Source organism: Eschrichtius robustus, chromosome 13 (assembly GCF_028021215.1).
Source record: "Eschrichtius robustus isolate mEscRob2 chromosome 13, mEscRob2.pri, whole genome shotgun sequence".
Classification (NCBI taxonomy): Eukaryota; Metazoa; Chordata; class Mammalia; order Artiodactyla; family Eschrichtiidae; genus Eschrichtius; species Eschrichtius robustus.
Genome location: NC_090836.1, coordinates 43,077,057 through 43,092,626, shown reverse-complemented (window position 1 = coordinate 43,092,626; position 15,570 = coordinate 43,077,057). Strand labels below are relative to the sequence as shown.

Below are 15,570 nucleotides of genomic sequence, written 5' to 3'. Positions count from 1 at the left end.
AAATCAATCAATGTGATACACCACAGTAACAAGTTGAAGAATAAAAACGATATGATCATCTCAATAGATGCAGAAAAAGCTTTTGATAAAATTCAACATCAATTTACAATAAGAACTCTCCAGAAAGTGGGCATAGAGGAAACATACCTCAATATAATAAAGACCATATATGACAAACCCCCAACTTACATCATACTCAATGGTGAAATGCTAAAAGCATTCCCTCTAAGATCAGGAACAAGACAAGGATGCGCACTCTTGCCACTTTTATTCACCATAGTTTTGGAAATCCTAGCCACAGCAATTAAAGAAGAAATAAAAGGAATCCAAATTGGAAAGAAAGAAGTAAAACTGTCATTGTCTGCAGATGTCATGATACTATATATAGAAAATTCTAAAGATGCTACCAGAAAACAAACCAATACCATACAGTCTTGATGGCTATAGTTTTTAGTATATTTTGAAATTAGGTAGAGTAACTCTTTCAGTTTTGTTGTTCTTCAAAAATTTTTGGCTATACTATGTTCTTTGCCTTTCCATATACATTTTAGGATCAGCTTGTCAAACTGTATGAAAAACCTTGCTGGGATTTTGATAGAGAGTGCATTGAATATATAGGTCAATCTGGGGATAACTGCCGTATTAACAATATTGAGTCTTTGAATCCATGGATGTGGTATGTCTTTCCATTTATTAGGTCTTCTTTGATTTCTCTATGTAATGTTTTGTAGCTTTCAGTATACAGGTCTTGCACATCTTTTATTGACTATAATGAGTCTAGGTGTGGATCTCTTTTTTAAATCTTAATTGGGGTTCACTGAGCTTCTTTTATAAATTAAGGGGTTTTTTCATGAAATTTAGGCAGTTTGGGGCCATATTTTCTTCAAATAGTTTTTCTTCCCCATTTTTTCTTTCCTCCCTTTCCAGAAATCTCATTATATGTATGTTGGTACATTTGGTGTTGTGCCACAGGTCTCTGAGTGTCTGTTTATTTTTTTTCAAAAATATTTTCTCTATTTTCTCCAGATTAGATTATTTCTATTGCTGTAGTTTAAGTTCACAGACTCTTTCTTGTGCCATCTCAAATCTCTAGAATTTCCATTTGGTTCTTTTTAAAATTGTCTATTTCTCCACAGACATTCCCCATTTGGTAAGTCATTGTCATCACATTTTTCTTTAATTCCTTGAACAATAATTTCTTTTTATTTGTTGAACATATTTAAAGAGCTTCTTTGAAATCTTTGTCTGCTGTATGCAACATCTAAACCTATTCAGAGTCAGTTTCTATTGACTACTGTTTTCCCCTGAGTATATGTCACACTTCAGTGGGGTTTTTTTTTTGTTTGGTTTTTATGATGTCTTACAATATTTTTGTTGAAAACTGGACATTTTAGATTAATGTATTGCAACAACTCTGGGTTTTGATTCCCTTCTCAACAATATTGTTGTAATTTTTAAAATAACTTGCCTGGACCTAAATTGTGGAATCTGTCTCCCCCACATTGTGTGATTGTTGATGTCTCTGCTCAGTTTTTTAATACTGATTTTTTTTTTTTTTTTAACTTCTTTTGGCCATGCCGTGTGGCATGTGGGATCTTAGTTCCCCGACCAGGGATCAAACCCATGTCCCCTGCATTGGAAGCACAGAGTCTTAACCACTGGACCGCCAGGGAAGTCCCTTTTAATTCTGATTTTTACCTTTTAACCTGGCTTCATAGAGCTTTCCCATGTGTCTGCATAGTTTACTGGTCAGTTAATGATTTGAGCTTTCATCCTCTGCTGATGGATCTGTGTGTGGGTTGGGGAGTGCATTCAAAGTTCAGTCAGATTTCAAATCTACCTTGATTTTCACTTTATGCTAAGCTCTCTCAGATTTTTTCCCACACATGTATACATGTATGTTTCCCAGTAAGCCAAGGATGTTTGGAGAGCTTATCTAGCCATTCTATAGCTGTCTCATTTTCAGGTTCTTCCTGTCCAATTTCTGACTGTTCCAATCCTGGCTGCATCTAGGACCACAATCCCAGAACAGCAGAGCTTTGGGTTTCCCCCATTCATCTCTTGCTGAGTCCAATACTTTTTTTAAAATTTATTTTTATTTTTAAAAATTTTATTTAGTTTTTTGAGTCTACTACTTTTATTGACAGTGCTGCTAGACTGGATTATCACCTACTGCTCTAAATCAAGTCGATCTCCTCTGGTACCAAGATCCTTTTTCCTCATGATCCTGGTAAAACTATTGCACTGACTGATCTGAGAGGGGAGTTAGGAGCAGCCACAAGCAAGAAAACTACAAATTCCTCTTTTTACCCAAATTTCTAGCTGCTTATAATAAACAAATACTCTTCAATTTATTGTGCATTTTGGTTTATTTCCAGGGCTCTGAAATGGTTGCTTTTGACCATTTTTGTCCATTTTATACTTATGTTGGGGGAAGAGGATTTTCCAACTCCTTATTCCATCATAGCCAAAATTCCCATCTCTCTTATTGCTAAAATAATTGTAATCAGAGTATATAGTCTGTACATTACCTATTCTTTGAATTTTGAGATTTGCTATATGGCCTAGTAAGTGGTCAGTTTTTATAAAGTTTCCACCTGTACTTGAAAAGATGAAATTCTCTGATTTTGGGGTGCAGAGTTTTCTGATTTGGCTATTAAATCAAACTTCCTACTTCAAACATTATAAATCTTTACTAATTTTTCATCTGCTTAATATGCCAATAATAAAAAAGAGAGTTGTGTTAAAATTCCCTACTATCATAGGGAAGTTATAATGTTTGTCATACAGTTCTATCTAGTTCTCTTTAATATTATCTGGATCCTAGTTATTAGCCTCACAAGTCTAGAATTGTGCTATCTTCCTGGTGAGTTGAACCATTTCTAAATATATAATGACCTTCTTCACCCCTAATAATTCTTTTATCTTAAAGTCTATTTTGTCTGCTGTTTGTATAGCAATACCAGCTTTCTTTTAATTAGAATTTGCTTGGTATATTTCTTTCCTGTTGTTTTACTTCAGTCCTTCCATATCATTACATTTTAAGTATGGCTTGCTAAAGTAAGCTGAATTTCCTGCTTCCTAATCTGATTATCTTTCTTTTAACTAGTGATTTGGTCCATTAACACGTATTATGATTATGGATATATTTGGGCTTGTTTCTAATGCCTTATATAGTTCTATTTTTCTTACTTTTCCTATGCTTATTTCTCCTTTCTTGATTTTTTTATTGATTGCGATTTTATTTGCCTTTATTTTCTTATTCCTTTTGTTTCTTTCTACTGGTTTACAAGCTGTATCCTCTATTTCTGTTATTGAAATTTGACCATTCATGCTTAAAATCTAATGTTAATCAGTATTTTAACACTTCTCCTGAATAATACAAGGACCTGAGACCACTTTAACTCTGGTTACCCATTCTGAAATACATGCTTTTTTCCAAGTTATTTAAATATCTTTTTTTAAAATTCCACAAAATATGCATTGTTTTTATTTTATTCCAAGGTTTCTCAGTTTTGGCACTATTGACAGTTTAGGCCAGATAATGCTTTGTTGTGGAGGGTACGAGTACTATCCTGGGTATTGAAGGATGATGAGCAGCATCCCTGGCTTCTACCCACTAAGAACCAGTAGCATGCTTATCCCCTGCCCAACGGTAAAACCAAAATTTTCTACAGACATTACCAAACGTTCCCTGGGGGCAAAAGTGCCCTTAGTTGAGAACCACTGTTGTATACAGACAATGTTTACTTACAATTACCTATGATTTTACCTATTTCTTTGCTCACTTCTTTTTTTAATTTTTATTTTAATTAATTAATTAATTAATTAATTTGGCCACACCATGCAGCTTGCGGGATCTCAGTTCCCTGACCAGGAATTGAACCCAGGTCACGGCAGTGAAAGCCCGGAATCATTTTGCTCGCTTCTTTCATTTCATACCTCCCTTTTGGCAGCATTGGCATCGTTTTCTTTCTTTCTGATATATTTCTTATTTCCTCTGTGAAAAATTATTGGTAGTAAACAGTTTTTTTCACTCTTATTTTTGAATGATAGTTTTATTGGATACACAATTGTAGGTTCACAGTTTTCTCCTCTCAGTAATTTGATCATGATATCTTATTGTAGTTTGACTGTCATTATTGCTATTGAGAAGTTTTCTGAAAGCCAATCTTTAGTTATTTTATAAGGATTCTCTTTTATCTCTGGCTGTATTCAGCTCTTCTCTTTGTTTTTTTCTTCTACAATTTCATTACACTGTATGAAAAGGGATTACATTTTGTTTTGGCTCATATTGTGCTTACTGTATCTAGATTCATGTTGTCTTTCATCAGTGATAGAAAACTTTCAACCCAAATCCATTGAATATTGCCTCTCCTCTATTCTCTTCATTTGTTCTCTCTAGTGCTCTCATTAGGTGTATATTTGACTTTCTTTTACTTGACTTTCTCTCTCTCTCTTTGTTTTTTTTGGTTGTCAAATAACCCTTTATTAAATTATTTTTCTTTGCAGTTCTTAACTAGCTGGGCATTCCACCACACCACTGTTGATGTCATCTGTGATGTCATAAGGGTGGTGGCCATGAACATTGCAGCCCACAGACTGGGCAGTTCCCAGGATCTCTTGAATGGTTCCAGAGAGTTCTCTAGCTAAAGATCAATGCCACATCTGTCAGGCATTGTTGACAATCTCATCAAAAGTGATGTTTCCACTGTGCTTAATGTTTTTCTGCTTCTTTCTGTCTCTTGGCCCTCAAGGGCTTTGATGATCAGGGAAGAGGCAGAAGGTATCACCTCAATCTGGGCCTGTCTATTCTGAATGGTCAGTTTCATTGTAATCCTCAGACCCTTCCAATCACCAGTTGCCTTGGCGATGTCATCACCAACCTTTTTTGGAGACAGACCCAGGGGGCCGATCTTGGGGGCCAGGGCAGACGTGGCACCAACCTCCCCACTGGTGCACCTCAGGTATATGACTTTGATCTTGCTGGGGTCAAACTTAGGCAGCATGGTGGAGGCGGCTGGTGTCAGATGAAACCAGATTCAGGATGACTGAAGAAAGTTGCACCTTGGCCTCCTCAGAGCCAAGAGCCAAAAGCTCTTTCTCTTTCTTATTTTCTCTGTGCCACAGTCTAGGCAGTTCTTCAGATACATCTCTGGTTCACAAATTCTCTCTTCAAATGAGTCTAATAGGATATTTATTTCATCCAGTGAGTTTTAAACTTAGGCAATTACATTTTTCATTTTTAAAGATTCTATTTGGTTCTCTTTTAAATCTGCCTGATCACTCTAGATCATCTATCGCTCATTTTTAATGCTACTCTTTTATTTCTTTAAACAATTCACATATACTAATTTTATATTTTATACCTAAAATATTAATATCTGAGATCTTTGGGGGGGCTTTATCTGTTGTTTTATTTCTGTTGACTTTCATAATTATGGTTTGCTTCCTTATGTGTTTAGTGATCTTTGATTGTGAACTGATATTTAGTTGATTTTAATCTGGGAATCCTAAGTTCCTTCTGACTTGGTACTACTTTAGCCATTGAGTTTATTTCAATTGTATTTTTAAATTGTCACAGTTATTTGGTTCTTTTTCACATCTCCTTACTTTTCATTTTTTTAAGCACATCTTTTATTCTTGTAATATCAATATATTAAACATTAAAAAAAATTTATTATAAAAAAAAAAAAGAAAAAAAAATTTATTTATGTATTTATTTGGCTGCGCCGGGTCTTAGTTGCAGCATGTGGGATCTTCGTTGCTGCATGCAGGATCTTTAGTTGTGGCATTCTGGAACTTTAGTTGCAGCATGAAAACTCTTAGTTGTGGCATGTGGGATCTAGTTCCCTGGCCAGGGCTCAAACCTTGGCCCCCTGTATTGGGAGCACAGAGCCTTAGCCACTGGACCACAAGGGAAGTCCCATTAAACATTAAAATATATTATCTGATGATTCTGGTATCTGAAATCTTTGTAGGTCTTATTCTGATGTCTGTTGTTTCTGCTGACTCTCACTCATAGCGCCTTGTTTCCTTTGGTGTTTAGCAATTTAAAAAATTATAATCCATTTTCTTTGAAACTTTGGTGAAATTCTTTGAGGTTTTAGATGACATTGGGTTTCTACACAAATTATTGGCATTTGATTCTCTCAGGCACCTAGAAAACATTAACAGTCTAGGAACTACTTAAACTAAATTCTAACCTTGAGGCTTTCTAGTCTACTCAGAGTGATTTGGGGCATATGAGTGGTACTTGTAGTTACATATTTTCTGGGAAAATGTTTTCATTTTTTTTTCTTCCATTATGCAGTTTTCCTAGCAATCCTGGGGGTGGGGTGGGGGTTGAGGATGCTTTTGTTATATATGATTCATTTTTTAAAAAAACTTTTTATTTTGTAATAATTATAGTTAACAGGAAGTTGCAAAGGAAGTACAGTGAGGGTCAGTGTAAGCTTTACCCAGTTTCCTATAATGGTTCTATCTGTGTTATTGAAGTACAATACCAAAACCAAGAAATTGACATTGGAACAATGTGTGTGTGTGTGTGTGTGTGTGTGTGTGTGTGTCGTTCTACACCATTTTATGTCATATGTAGATTCATGTAATCACCACCACAATCAAGATGCAGAACTATTCCATCATCACAAAGATCTCCATGCTATCTAACCTTCTTACCCCACAGCAATCAGTAATCTCTTCTCCATCTTTATAATTTTGGTCTTTTGTGAATGTTGTATAAATGGAATCACACGGTATGTGACCTTTTGAAAATTGCTTCTTTTCACCAAGCATAATGCACTTGTGACCCATCTAAGTTGTTGTGTATATCAATAGTAAATTCCTATTAACTGCTTAGTAATGTTTCATATTAAGGACATACTACAGTGTATTTAGTCATTCACTTATTGAAGGACGTTTAGGTTTTTCTAGTTAGGGGATATTACAAATAAAGCTTTTATGAACATTTGTGAACAGGTTTTTGTGTGGACTTATGTTTTCATTTCTCTGGGATAGATGCCTAGGAGTGTGTGTGATGGCTGGGTTATATCGTAAGTGTATGTATGTTCACATATGTTTTTAAGAAACTGTATCTCTGCTGTTCCGTGGTTACACACTTAGGATTGCTGTGTCTCCTTGGTGGATTTACCCTTATCATTATGTTATGTTCTTCACTGTCCCTGGTAGTTTTCTTTGCTCTTAAGTCTACTTTATCTGATATTAATGTAGCCAGTTCTGCTTTTTTTCCTTTTTTTCCCCCTATTCCAGCTTTTCTTTTGATTAATGTTACATGGTATGTCTTTTGCCATCCTTTTACTTACTTTCTTTTTTTTTTTTAATATTTATTTAGTTAGTTAGTTAGTTAGTTGTGCCAGGTCTTAGTTGCAGCAGGTGTGCTCCTTAGTTGCGGCTCGCTGGCTCCTTAGTTCTGGCATGCGAACTCTTAGTTGTGGCATGCATATGGGGTCAGTTCCCTGACCAGGGATTGAACCCAGGCCCCCTGCATTGGGAGCACAGAGTCTTAACCACTGTGCCACCAGGGAAGTCCCCATCCTTTTACTTTCAATCATCTACCTATATCATATTTGAAATGAACGATGTATATGTGAACTATGCTGCTGGGTCTTGAGTCTGACTCAATTATAGAGTACAGCCCTGAAGCTCCAGCTTTATGAATGTCTCCCCAAACACACACTCAAGCAGGCTTTGTTCTTTAAGCCTCTGAAGGCCTATGAAACCACAGAAATCAATATTCAATGTTACCAATTTGACAAATACCCTCAAGATGAAAGGCAGCTTTTGTGCTCCAGTTATCTAAGTTCCTGTCTTCACACTCAGTCCTTGACCTATGCATTTTCTCTCTTTAATAATTTTCAGTGGGAAGGTTGGTGTGTGCATGTAATCTGCCATGTTGCTGGAGAGCCAATATAATCCTCAAAACAACTCTCTGATAGGTATTGTTGCTCTCATCTTACAGATCATGAAAATGTATGACATTGTGAGAGATGATATAATATAATGGAAACACGTGAGTTTTAAGGCAGGCCTACCTAGGCTTGAATTTTTGACTCCTCAGTTAGCTCTGTAACTTTGGGCAATTTATTTAATCTTTTTAAAACTCAGTTTATTCACCCACATTATAATATTTCTTATAGTGTTGTTGGGGGCATTAAATGAGAAATACATTAAAATGCTTAGTATTGTATTTAGTACCTAGCCCTGAATAAATAGTAGTTGCTCCTATCATCATTGTTCTAACTGTTGTAAAAGATTCAATAACCTGCCCGTGGTAATTCAGCTAGTACATGGCCAGGCTGAGATTCAGACTTAGGTCTGTGATTCTAAAGCCCATGCTCTTTTTCCTGCACCATGTCACTTTCCTTATCTTCCTTAGAAAATATTCACGGAGAAAAAAAGAAAAATAATAATTCACAGACTTTTCATACATTTATTTCTATCCTATCTAAATAATCCACAAATATTTAAATGGCTAGGTTTGGTGGAGAATAGAAAAAAAAGAGTCTCAGCACTTGATCTCATATATTGCTAAACAGACTTCAATTCCCTCAGGAGCAGATTGTATTTAATGTAGTACTTAAATATTCAGGCTTTAGAATAAAGAAAAAACTTATATTTGAGTCCCAGCTTCTCAACCTCTAAGATTCACAATTCCTGGTCTATTAAATGGGAATAATAACATTAACTCCCTAATAGGAATATTGGGAGGATAAGATAAAATAAAGTAACATATTTAGAACGGGGCCTAAAACATGGTAAATGCTCCTAAATGGTAGCTGTTGTTATTACCAAAGGCAGAGGCTGTTTTCTACGTTTTTCATTCCTCCCATTAGTTCAGTCAGTCAACGATTTGTGCCTCGTTGTGCACTAAAGAAAATACATGGCAATCAACCTGTTTGACACTACGGTGCACTAAATAAAAAGGATACTAAATTTGATTCCTTATAGCCAGAAGCTTATTATTTAAGATAAGCAAATCTGCTACAGAGCTTGCTTCATCACCTAAGAGTCTCAGAAACTACAGAAATACTTGGAACCATCATTCTCTCTGAGAATGTCTAAAGGTTTAAGTATCTTGGCATGTATAACAAAAGAAGTCTCTATTTCTGCTTTGGAAGATAATTTTCTCTCTCCCACAAGCAAGAAAAAAAACACAGAAAATTAAAAAAGACATTTCCTTTCCACTGGTTTATAAAGACCTGTTGTTCAAACTCATGATATAAAGAGATAAAGACATACATATTCACCCTCTGCCAATAATCGGGAAAATCTGTATCAACAAAATTCAGATCATAATTACCTTCTTCTTTTGTTCTTCCCCATCCACTTATAAAACACTTCGTGTTTCGGTTCAGTCTTTGGAAAACACCAAAAGGTAGACAGATAGGCTGAATATAATCATTGTATCTCACTGCTTTTTTTAAATGAAAAAGCGCAATATCATTTTCATAAGATTCCACATCGAAGTCTGGATGGATAATGATCGCTTTAACTTTCATCTTCTTGGAGTGTGGCTGACGCCCATCTATATTATTAGTTCCAATCACAACTCTCCACATTACAGGATCTCTGAAAGAAAGTAAATGTTCTTATCTTAAACAGGTATTTAACTAAGTAAATATTCTTGATCTCCCACTAGTTTTTGTTTTTCTCATGCTAGATTAATAACAAAAAAATTAATCCTACTTTCATGTGACAAAGTCATAGCAAGTAAAAACCTAAATATTGTGATGTAGGAAAAGAGAAAAAGATCAATGGGACAGAAAGTCCCAAGCGGATTCAAGTACATGAGAATTTAATATATGGTAGCAATTCTTACCAATGGACAAATGGATGAATTATTCAATAAATGGTATTGGGACAACTAGCTAACTAACAAACTAGTTTGAAAAGTGAAATAAAATTAAATCCCAGAAAAATTATTAAACACTAAAATAAACTCCAAATGGATTAAATATTTAAGTGCACAAATCTTTTAAATAAAGACTTCCTGTCTTTTAGAGATACATAAAGTGGTATGTCTGAGATTTCTTTCAAAATAATTGGGGGCAGAGTTGGCAAGAATAAAGATGAAACAAGATCAGCCATGAGTTGATAAACTGAAGCTGCATATTATGCATATGGGAATTCATTAAACTATTTACTTTTACAAATTTTTGAAATTTTAGAATGAAACATTTGGATATTAAATTAGGATGAGAAGTTTAAAAATTAAACCAGAAAGAAAATATAGATGAATACATAACATTGTTATGAGAAAGGACTTTATGCATTCCAGTGGATTGTATCTCTGTGAAAACACAATTTTGCCTTTTTGTAATTCTATTTGAGCAAGTTGGAACATTCCACTGGACTATATCTCTGTGAGAAAGGACTTTATAAAGTGTGACACTAAATATAAAAGAAGCAACTAATGGAGCTTGACAGTCTTTAAAAGCAAAAAGCAAGCAGAAATCAAACCAAACCAAAAAATCTTCTGTAGGTCAAAAATCAACAATTAAAACCCCAAGTGGTGGGCTTCCCTGGTGGCGCAGTGGTTGGGAATCTGCCTGCCAATGCAGGGGACACGGGTTCGAGCCCTGGTCTGGGAAGATCCCACATGCCGCGGAGCAACTAGGCCCGTGAGCCACAACTACTGAGCCTGCGCGTCTGGAGCCTGTGCTCCGCAACAAGAGAGGCCGCGAGAGTGAGAGGCCCGCGCACCGTGATGAAGAGTGGCCCCCCACTTGCCGCAACTAGAGAAAGCCCTCGCACAGAAACGAAGACCCAACACAGCCAAAAATAAATAAATAAATTAATTAATTAAAAAAAAAAAAAGGAAAGTAAAAATTTCTCCTGGTGATGAGAACTCTTAGGATCTACTCTCGTAACAATTTTCCTATATCATACAGCAGTGTTAACTATAGTCATCATGTTGTACATTACATTCCTAGTCCTTATTTATCTTATAATGGAAGTTTGTACCATTTGACCACCTTCCTCCAATATCCCCTCCCCCCACATCCTGCCTCTGGTAACCAACCACAAATCTCATCTCTTTCTCTGAATTTGGTGGGGAATTTTTGTTTGTTTATTTTTATTTGATTCTACTTATAACTGAGATCCTGCAGTATTTATTTGTCTTTTTTTGTCTGACTTATTTCACTTAGCATGATGCCTTCACGGTCCATCCTCAATGTCACAAATGGTAGGATTTCCTCATTATTTATGGCTGAATTACACACGCACACACACACACACACCACGTCTTCTTTATCCATTCATCTATCAGTGGACACTTAGATTATTTCCATGTCTTAGCTGTTGTAAATAATGCTGCTATGAAATGGGGTGCAGATATCTTTTGAAGTTAGTGTTTTCATTTCTTTTGGATATATTCCCAGAAGTAGAATTGCTGGATCATGTGATAGTACTATTTTTAATTTTTTGAGGAACCTCCATACTGTTTTCCATAGTGGATATACCAATTTACACACTCCCGTCAGTGGTGCACAAGTGTTCCCTTTCCTCCACATCCTCCCCTTAATGGCCATTGTGAGGTGATATTTCATTGCAATTTTAATTTGCATTTCCCTAATGACTAGTGAGTTGAGCATCTTTTCATGTACCTGTTGGCCATTCATATATCTTCTTTGGAAAAATGTCGATTCAGGTCCTTTACCCATTTTTAAAATTGGATTATTTTTTTGCTATTGAGTTGTATGAGTTCTTTATATATTTTGGATATTAACGCCTTATCAAATAGATGATGTGCAAATATTTTTCCCATAGGTTATCTTTTCACTTTGTTCATGTTTTCTTTTTCTGTGTGGTTTTTTTAGTTTGATGTAGTCCCACTTGTTTATTTTTTATTTTGTTGCTTGTGCTTTAGGTGTGATTTCCAAAAAATCATTACCAAGACCTATGTCAAGGAGGTTTTTTTCCTGTGTTTTCTTCTAGGAGTTTCATGGTTTCAGGTCCTACATTTAAGTCGTTAATCCATTTTGAGTTAATTTTTGTTAATGGTGCAAAATAGGGGTCAAGTTTCATTCTTTTGCATGTAAATATCCAATTTTCCCAGCACCATTTATTGAAGAGACTTTCTTTTCTCCACTGAGTATGCTTGGCTCTCTTGTCAATTATTAGTTGACTGTATGTGCTTGGGGGTTTTTTCTGGGCTCTCAATTCTGTTCCATGGTCTATTTGTTTTTATGCCAGTACCATACTATTCTAATTACTATAGCTTTATAGTATATCTTGAAATCAGGAAGTGCAATGCCTCTGGTTTTTTTGTTCTTTGGATTCGGGATTTCTTTGGCTATTCAGGGTCTTTTTTGATTTCACATAATTTTTAGGGGTGTTTTGTCTATTTCTGCAAAAAGTGCCATTGGAATCTTGATAGGGATTGCATTGAATCTATAGATGGCTTTTGGTAGTATTGACAGTTGAACAATATTAATTCTTCCAATCCATGAACATACCTTTCCATTTGCTTGTGTCTTCTTTATTCCTAAGTATTTTATTGTTTCTGATGCTGTTGTAAATGTAATCAATTCTTTTATTTCTTTTTCAGAGAATTCATTGTTAGTGTATAGAAATGCTATTGATTTTTGTGTGTTAAGTTTGTACCCTGCAACTGAATTCTTTGATTAGTTCTAATGGTTTTTTGGTTGTGTCTTGGAGTTTTCTATATATAAAATCATGTCACTTGCAAATAGAAACAATTTTACTTCTTTTCCAGTTCTCATACCTTTTATTTCTTTTACCTGCCGTATTTAAAAAAATATATTTATTTATTTATTTTGGCTGTGCCAGGTCTTAGTTGTGGCATGCAGGATCTTTAGTTGTGACATGTGGGCTCTTAGTTGTGGCATGCATGTGGGATCTAGTTCCCTGACCAGGGATTGAACCCAGGCCCCCTGCATTGGGAGTGTGGAGTCTTACCCACTGGACCACCAGAGAAGTCCCTCTTTTACTTACCTTATTGCTCTAGCTAGGACTTCCAGTACTATGTTGAATGGGAGTGTGAGAATGGGCAGCCTTGTCTTGTTCCTGATCTTAGAGGAAAAGCTTGCAACCTTTCAGCACTGAGTATGATGTTAGCTGTGGGCTTGTCATGTATGGTCTTTCTTATGTTGAGATATGTTCCTTCTATGCCTAATTTCATAAGTATTTTATCATGAATGGACGTTGAATTTTGTCAAGTGCTTTTTCTGTGGCTATTGAGATGATCATATATGATTCCTTTCTTTCATTCTATTAATGTATCACATTGATTGATTTGCACATGTTGAACTATCCTTGCATCCCAGGGATAAATCCCACTTGATCATGGTGAACAATGCATCCTTTTAATGTGCTGCTGAGTTTGGTTTGCTAGTGTTTTGTTGAGAATGCTGCATATATATTCATCAAGGATATTGTTCTGTAGTTTTCTTTTCTAGTAGTGTCCTTATCTGTCTTTGGTATTGGTAATGCTAGACCTCGTAAAATGAGTTTGGGAGGTTCCTTCCTCTTCAGTTTTTTGGAAGAGTTTGAGAAGGATTGGTGTTAATTCTTCTTTAAACATTTGATAAAATTCACCAATGAAGCCATCTGGTCCTGGGCTTTTCTTGTTTGGGAAATTTTTGATTACTGACTCAATCTCCTTACTAGTAATTGATCTATTCAGATTTTGTTTCTTTCTGATTCAGTCTTGGTAGGTTGTATGTTTCTAAGATTTTTTCCATTACTTCTAGGTTATCCAGTTTGTTGGCATCTAGTTGTTTATAGTAGCCTCTTACGACCCTTTGTATTTCTGTGGTATAAGTTGTAATGTCTCCTTTTTCATTTATAAGTTTGTTGATTTGGGTCCTCCCTCTTTTTTTCCTTGGTAAAGCTAGCTAAGGGTTTGTCAGTTTTGTCTGTCTTTTCAAAGAACCAACTGTTATTTCGGTTAATCTTTTATTTTTAGGATTATTTTATTTATTTTTGGCTGCACTGGGTCTTCGTTGCTGCGTGCGGGCTTTCTCTAGTTGTGGCAAGTGGGGGCTACTCTGTGTTGCAGTGCACAGGCTTCTCATTGCAGTGGCTTCTCTTGTGGAGCACGGGTTGTAGGCGCACAGACTTCAGTAATTGCAGCACGCGGGCTCAGTAGTTGCGGCACGTGGGCCCTAGAGCATGCGGGCTTCAGTAGTTGTGGCGCATGGGCTCAGTAGTTGCAGTGCACAGGCTCTAGGGTGTGTGGGCTCAGTAGTTGTGGCGCACAGGCTTAGTTGCTCCGTGGCATGTGGAATCCTCCCAGATCAGGGATCGAGCCCATGTCCCCTGCATTCGCAGGTGGATTTTCAACCACTGCGCCACCAGGGAAGTCCCTGGTTAATCTTTTATATTTTTTTTGGTTATCTATTTAATTTATTACTGCTCTAATCTTTATTATTTCCTTCCTTCTAATTTTAGGGTCATCTTGTTCTTTTTCTAGTTCTTTAAGGTGTAGAGGTAGGTTGTTTATTTGGGATTGTCTTGCTTCTTAATGTATGCATTTATTGCTCTGAACTTCCCTCTTAAAACTGCTTTTGCTGCCTAAGTTGTGTTTCCATTTTTGTCTCAAGATACTTTTTCTTCTTTGATCCACTGATTTTTTTTTTTTTAGGAACGAGTGTTGTTTAATTTCCACGTAGTCATGAATTTTCCAGTTTTCCTCTTTTATTGATTTCCACTTTCATGCCATTGTGGTCAGAGAAGATCCTTGGTATGGTTTCAGTCTTCTTGAAGTTGCTAAGACTTGTTTTGTGGCCTAACATATGGTCTGTCCTCGAGAATTTTCTATGTGCACTTGAGAAATAATCTGCTGCTGTTGGTTGGAATGTTCTGCATGTGTCTGTTACGTCCATCTTGGTCTACAGTGTTATTTAAATCTGCTGTTTCCTTATTGATTCTCTATCTGGATGATCTGTCCATTGTTGAGAGTGGGATATTAAAGTCCCCAACTATTATCAAATTGCTGTTTATGTGTCCCTTTAACTCTGTTAGTTTTTGCTTTATATATCTAGGTGCTCCAATGTTGGATGCATAAATATTTACAACTGTTATATCTTCTTGTGGATTGACCCCTTTATCATTGTGTGGTGGCCTTTTTTTTGTTTCTTTTTACCATTTACATTTAAAGGCTATTTTGTCTAATATAAGTACAACTACCCCTGCTTTTTTGGGGTTACCATTTGCTTGAATATCTTTTTCCATCCCTTCACTCTCAGTCTATGTGTGCCTTTAAAGCTAAAGTGAGTCCCTTGTAGGCAGCATATTGTTGGACAAAGACTTTCCTGAACAAACAAAAGCTGAGAGAGTTCATTACCATTAGACTAGCCTTACAAGAAATGCTAAAGGAAACTCTTTGACTGAAAGTAAAAGGACACTAATTAACATCATAAAGACATTAAAAGGTAGTGCAAAACTCACTGGTAATGGTAAATATATAGTCAAACTTAGATTCTGTAATTTGGTAATAGTGGTGCATAATTTACTCACAACTTTAAAAGTTAAAGGAATTGGGGCTTCCCTGGTGGCGCAGTGGTTGAGAATCTGCCTGCCAAT

At 36.0% G+C, this 15,570-nt stretch overlaps 1 protein-coding gene and 1 pseudogene across 1 annotated transcript in view; both read right to left on the bottom strand.

The window, feature by feature from the left end:
* The window catches only part of TMPRSS12 (transmembrane serine protease 12), a 38,358-nt gene that overhangs the window by 10,022 nt on the left and 12,766 nt on the right, over window positions 1–15,570 (bottom strand). Inside the window, exon 3 of the mRNA XM_068561918.1 lies at window positions 9,320–9,588. Within this exon, the coding sequence (XP_068418019.1) occupies window positions 9,320–9,588 (269 nt within the window). The remainder of the gene's footprint in view (window positions 1–9,319; window positions 9,589–15,570) is intronic.
* On the bottom strand, window positions 4,502–5,024 carry LOC137775568 (large ribosomal subunit protein uL11-like; annotated as a pseudogene).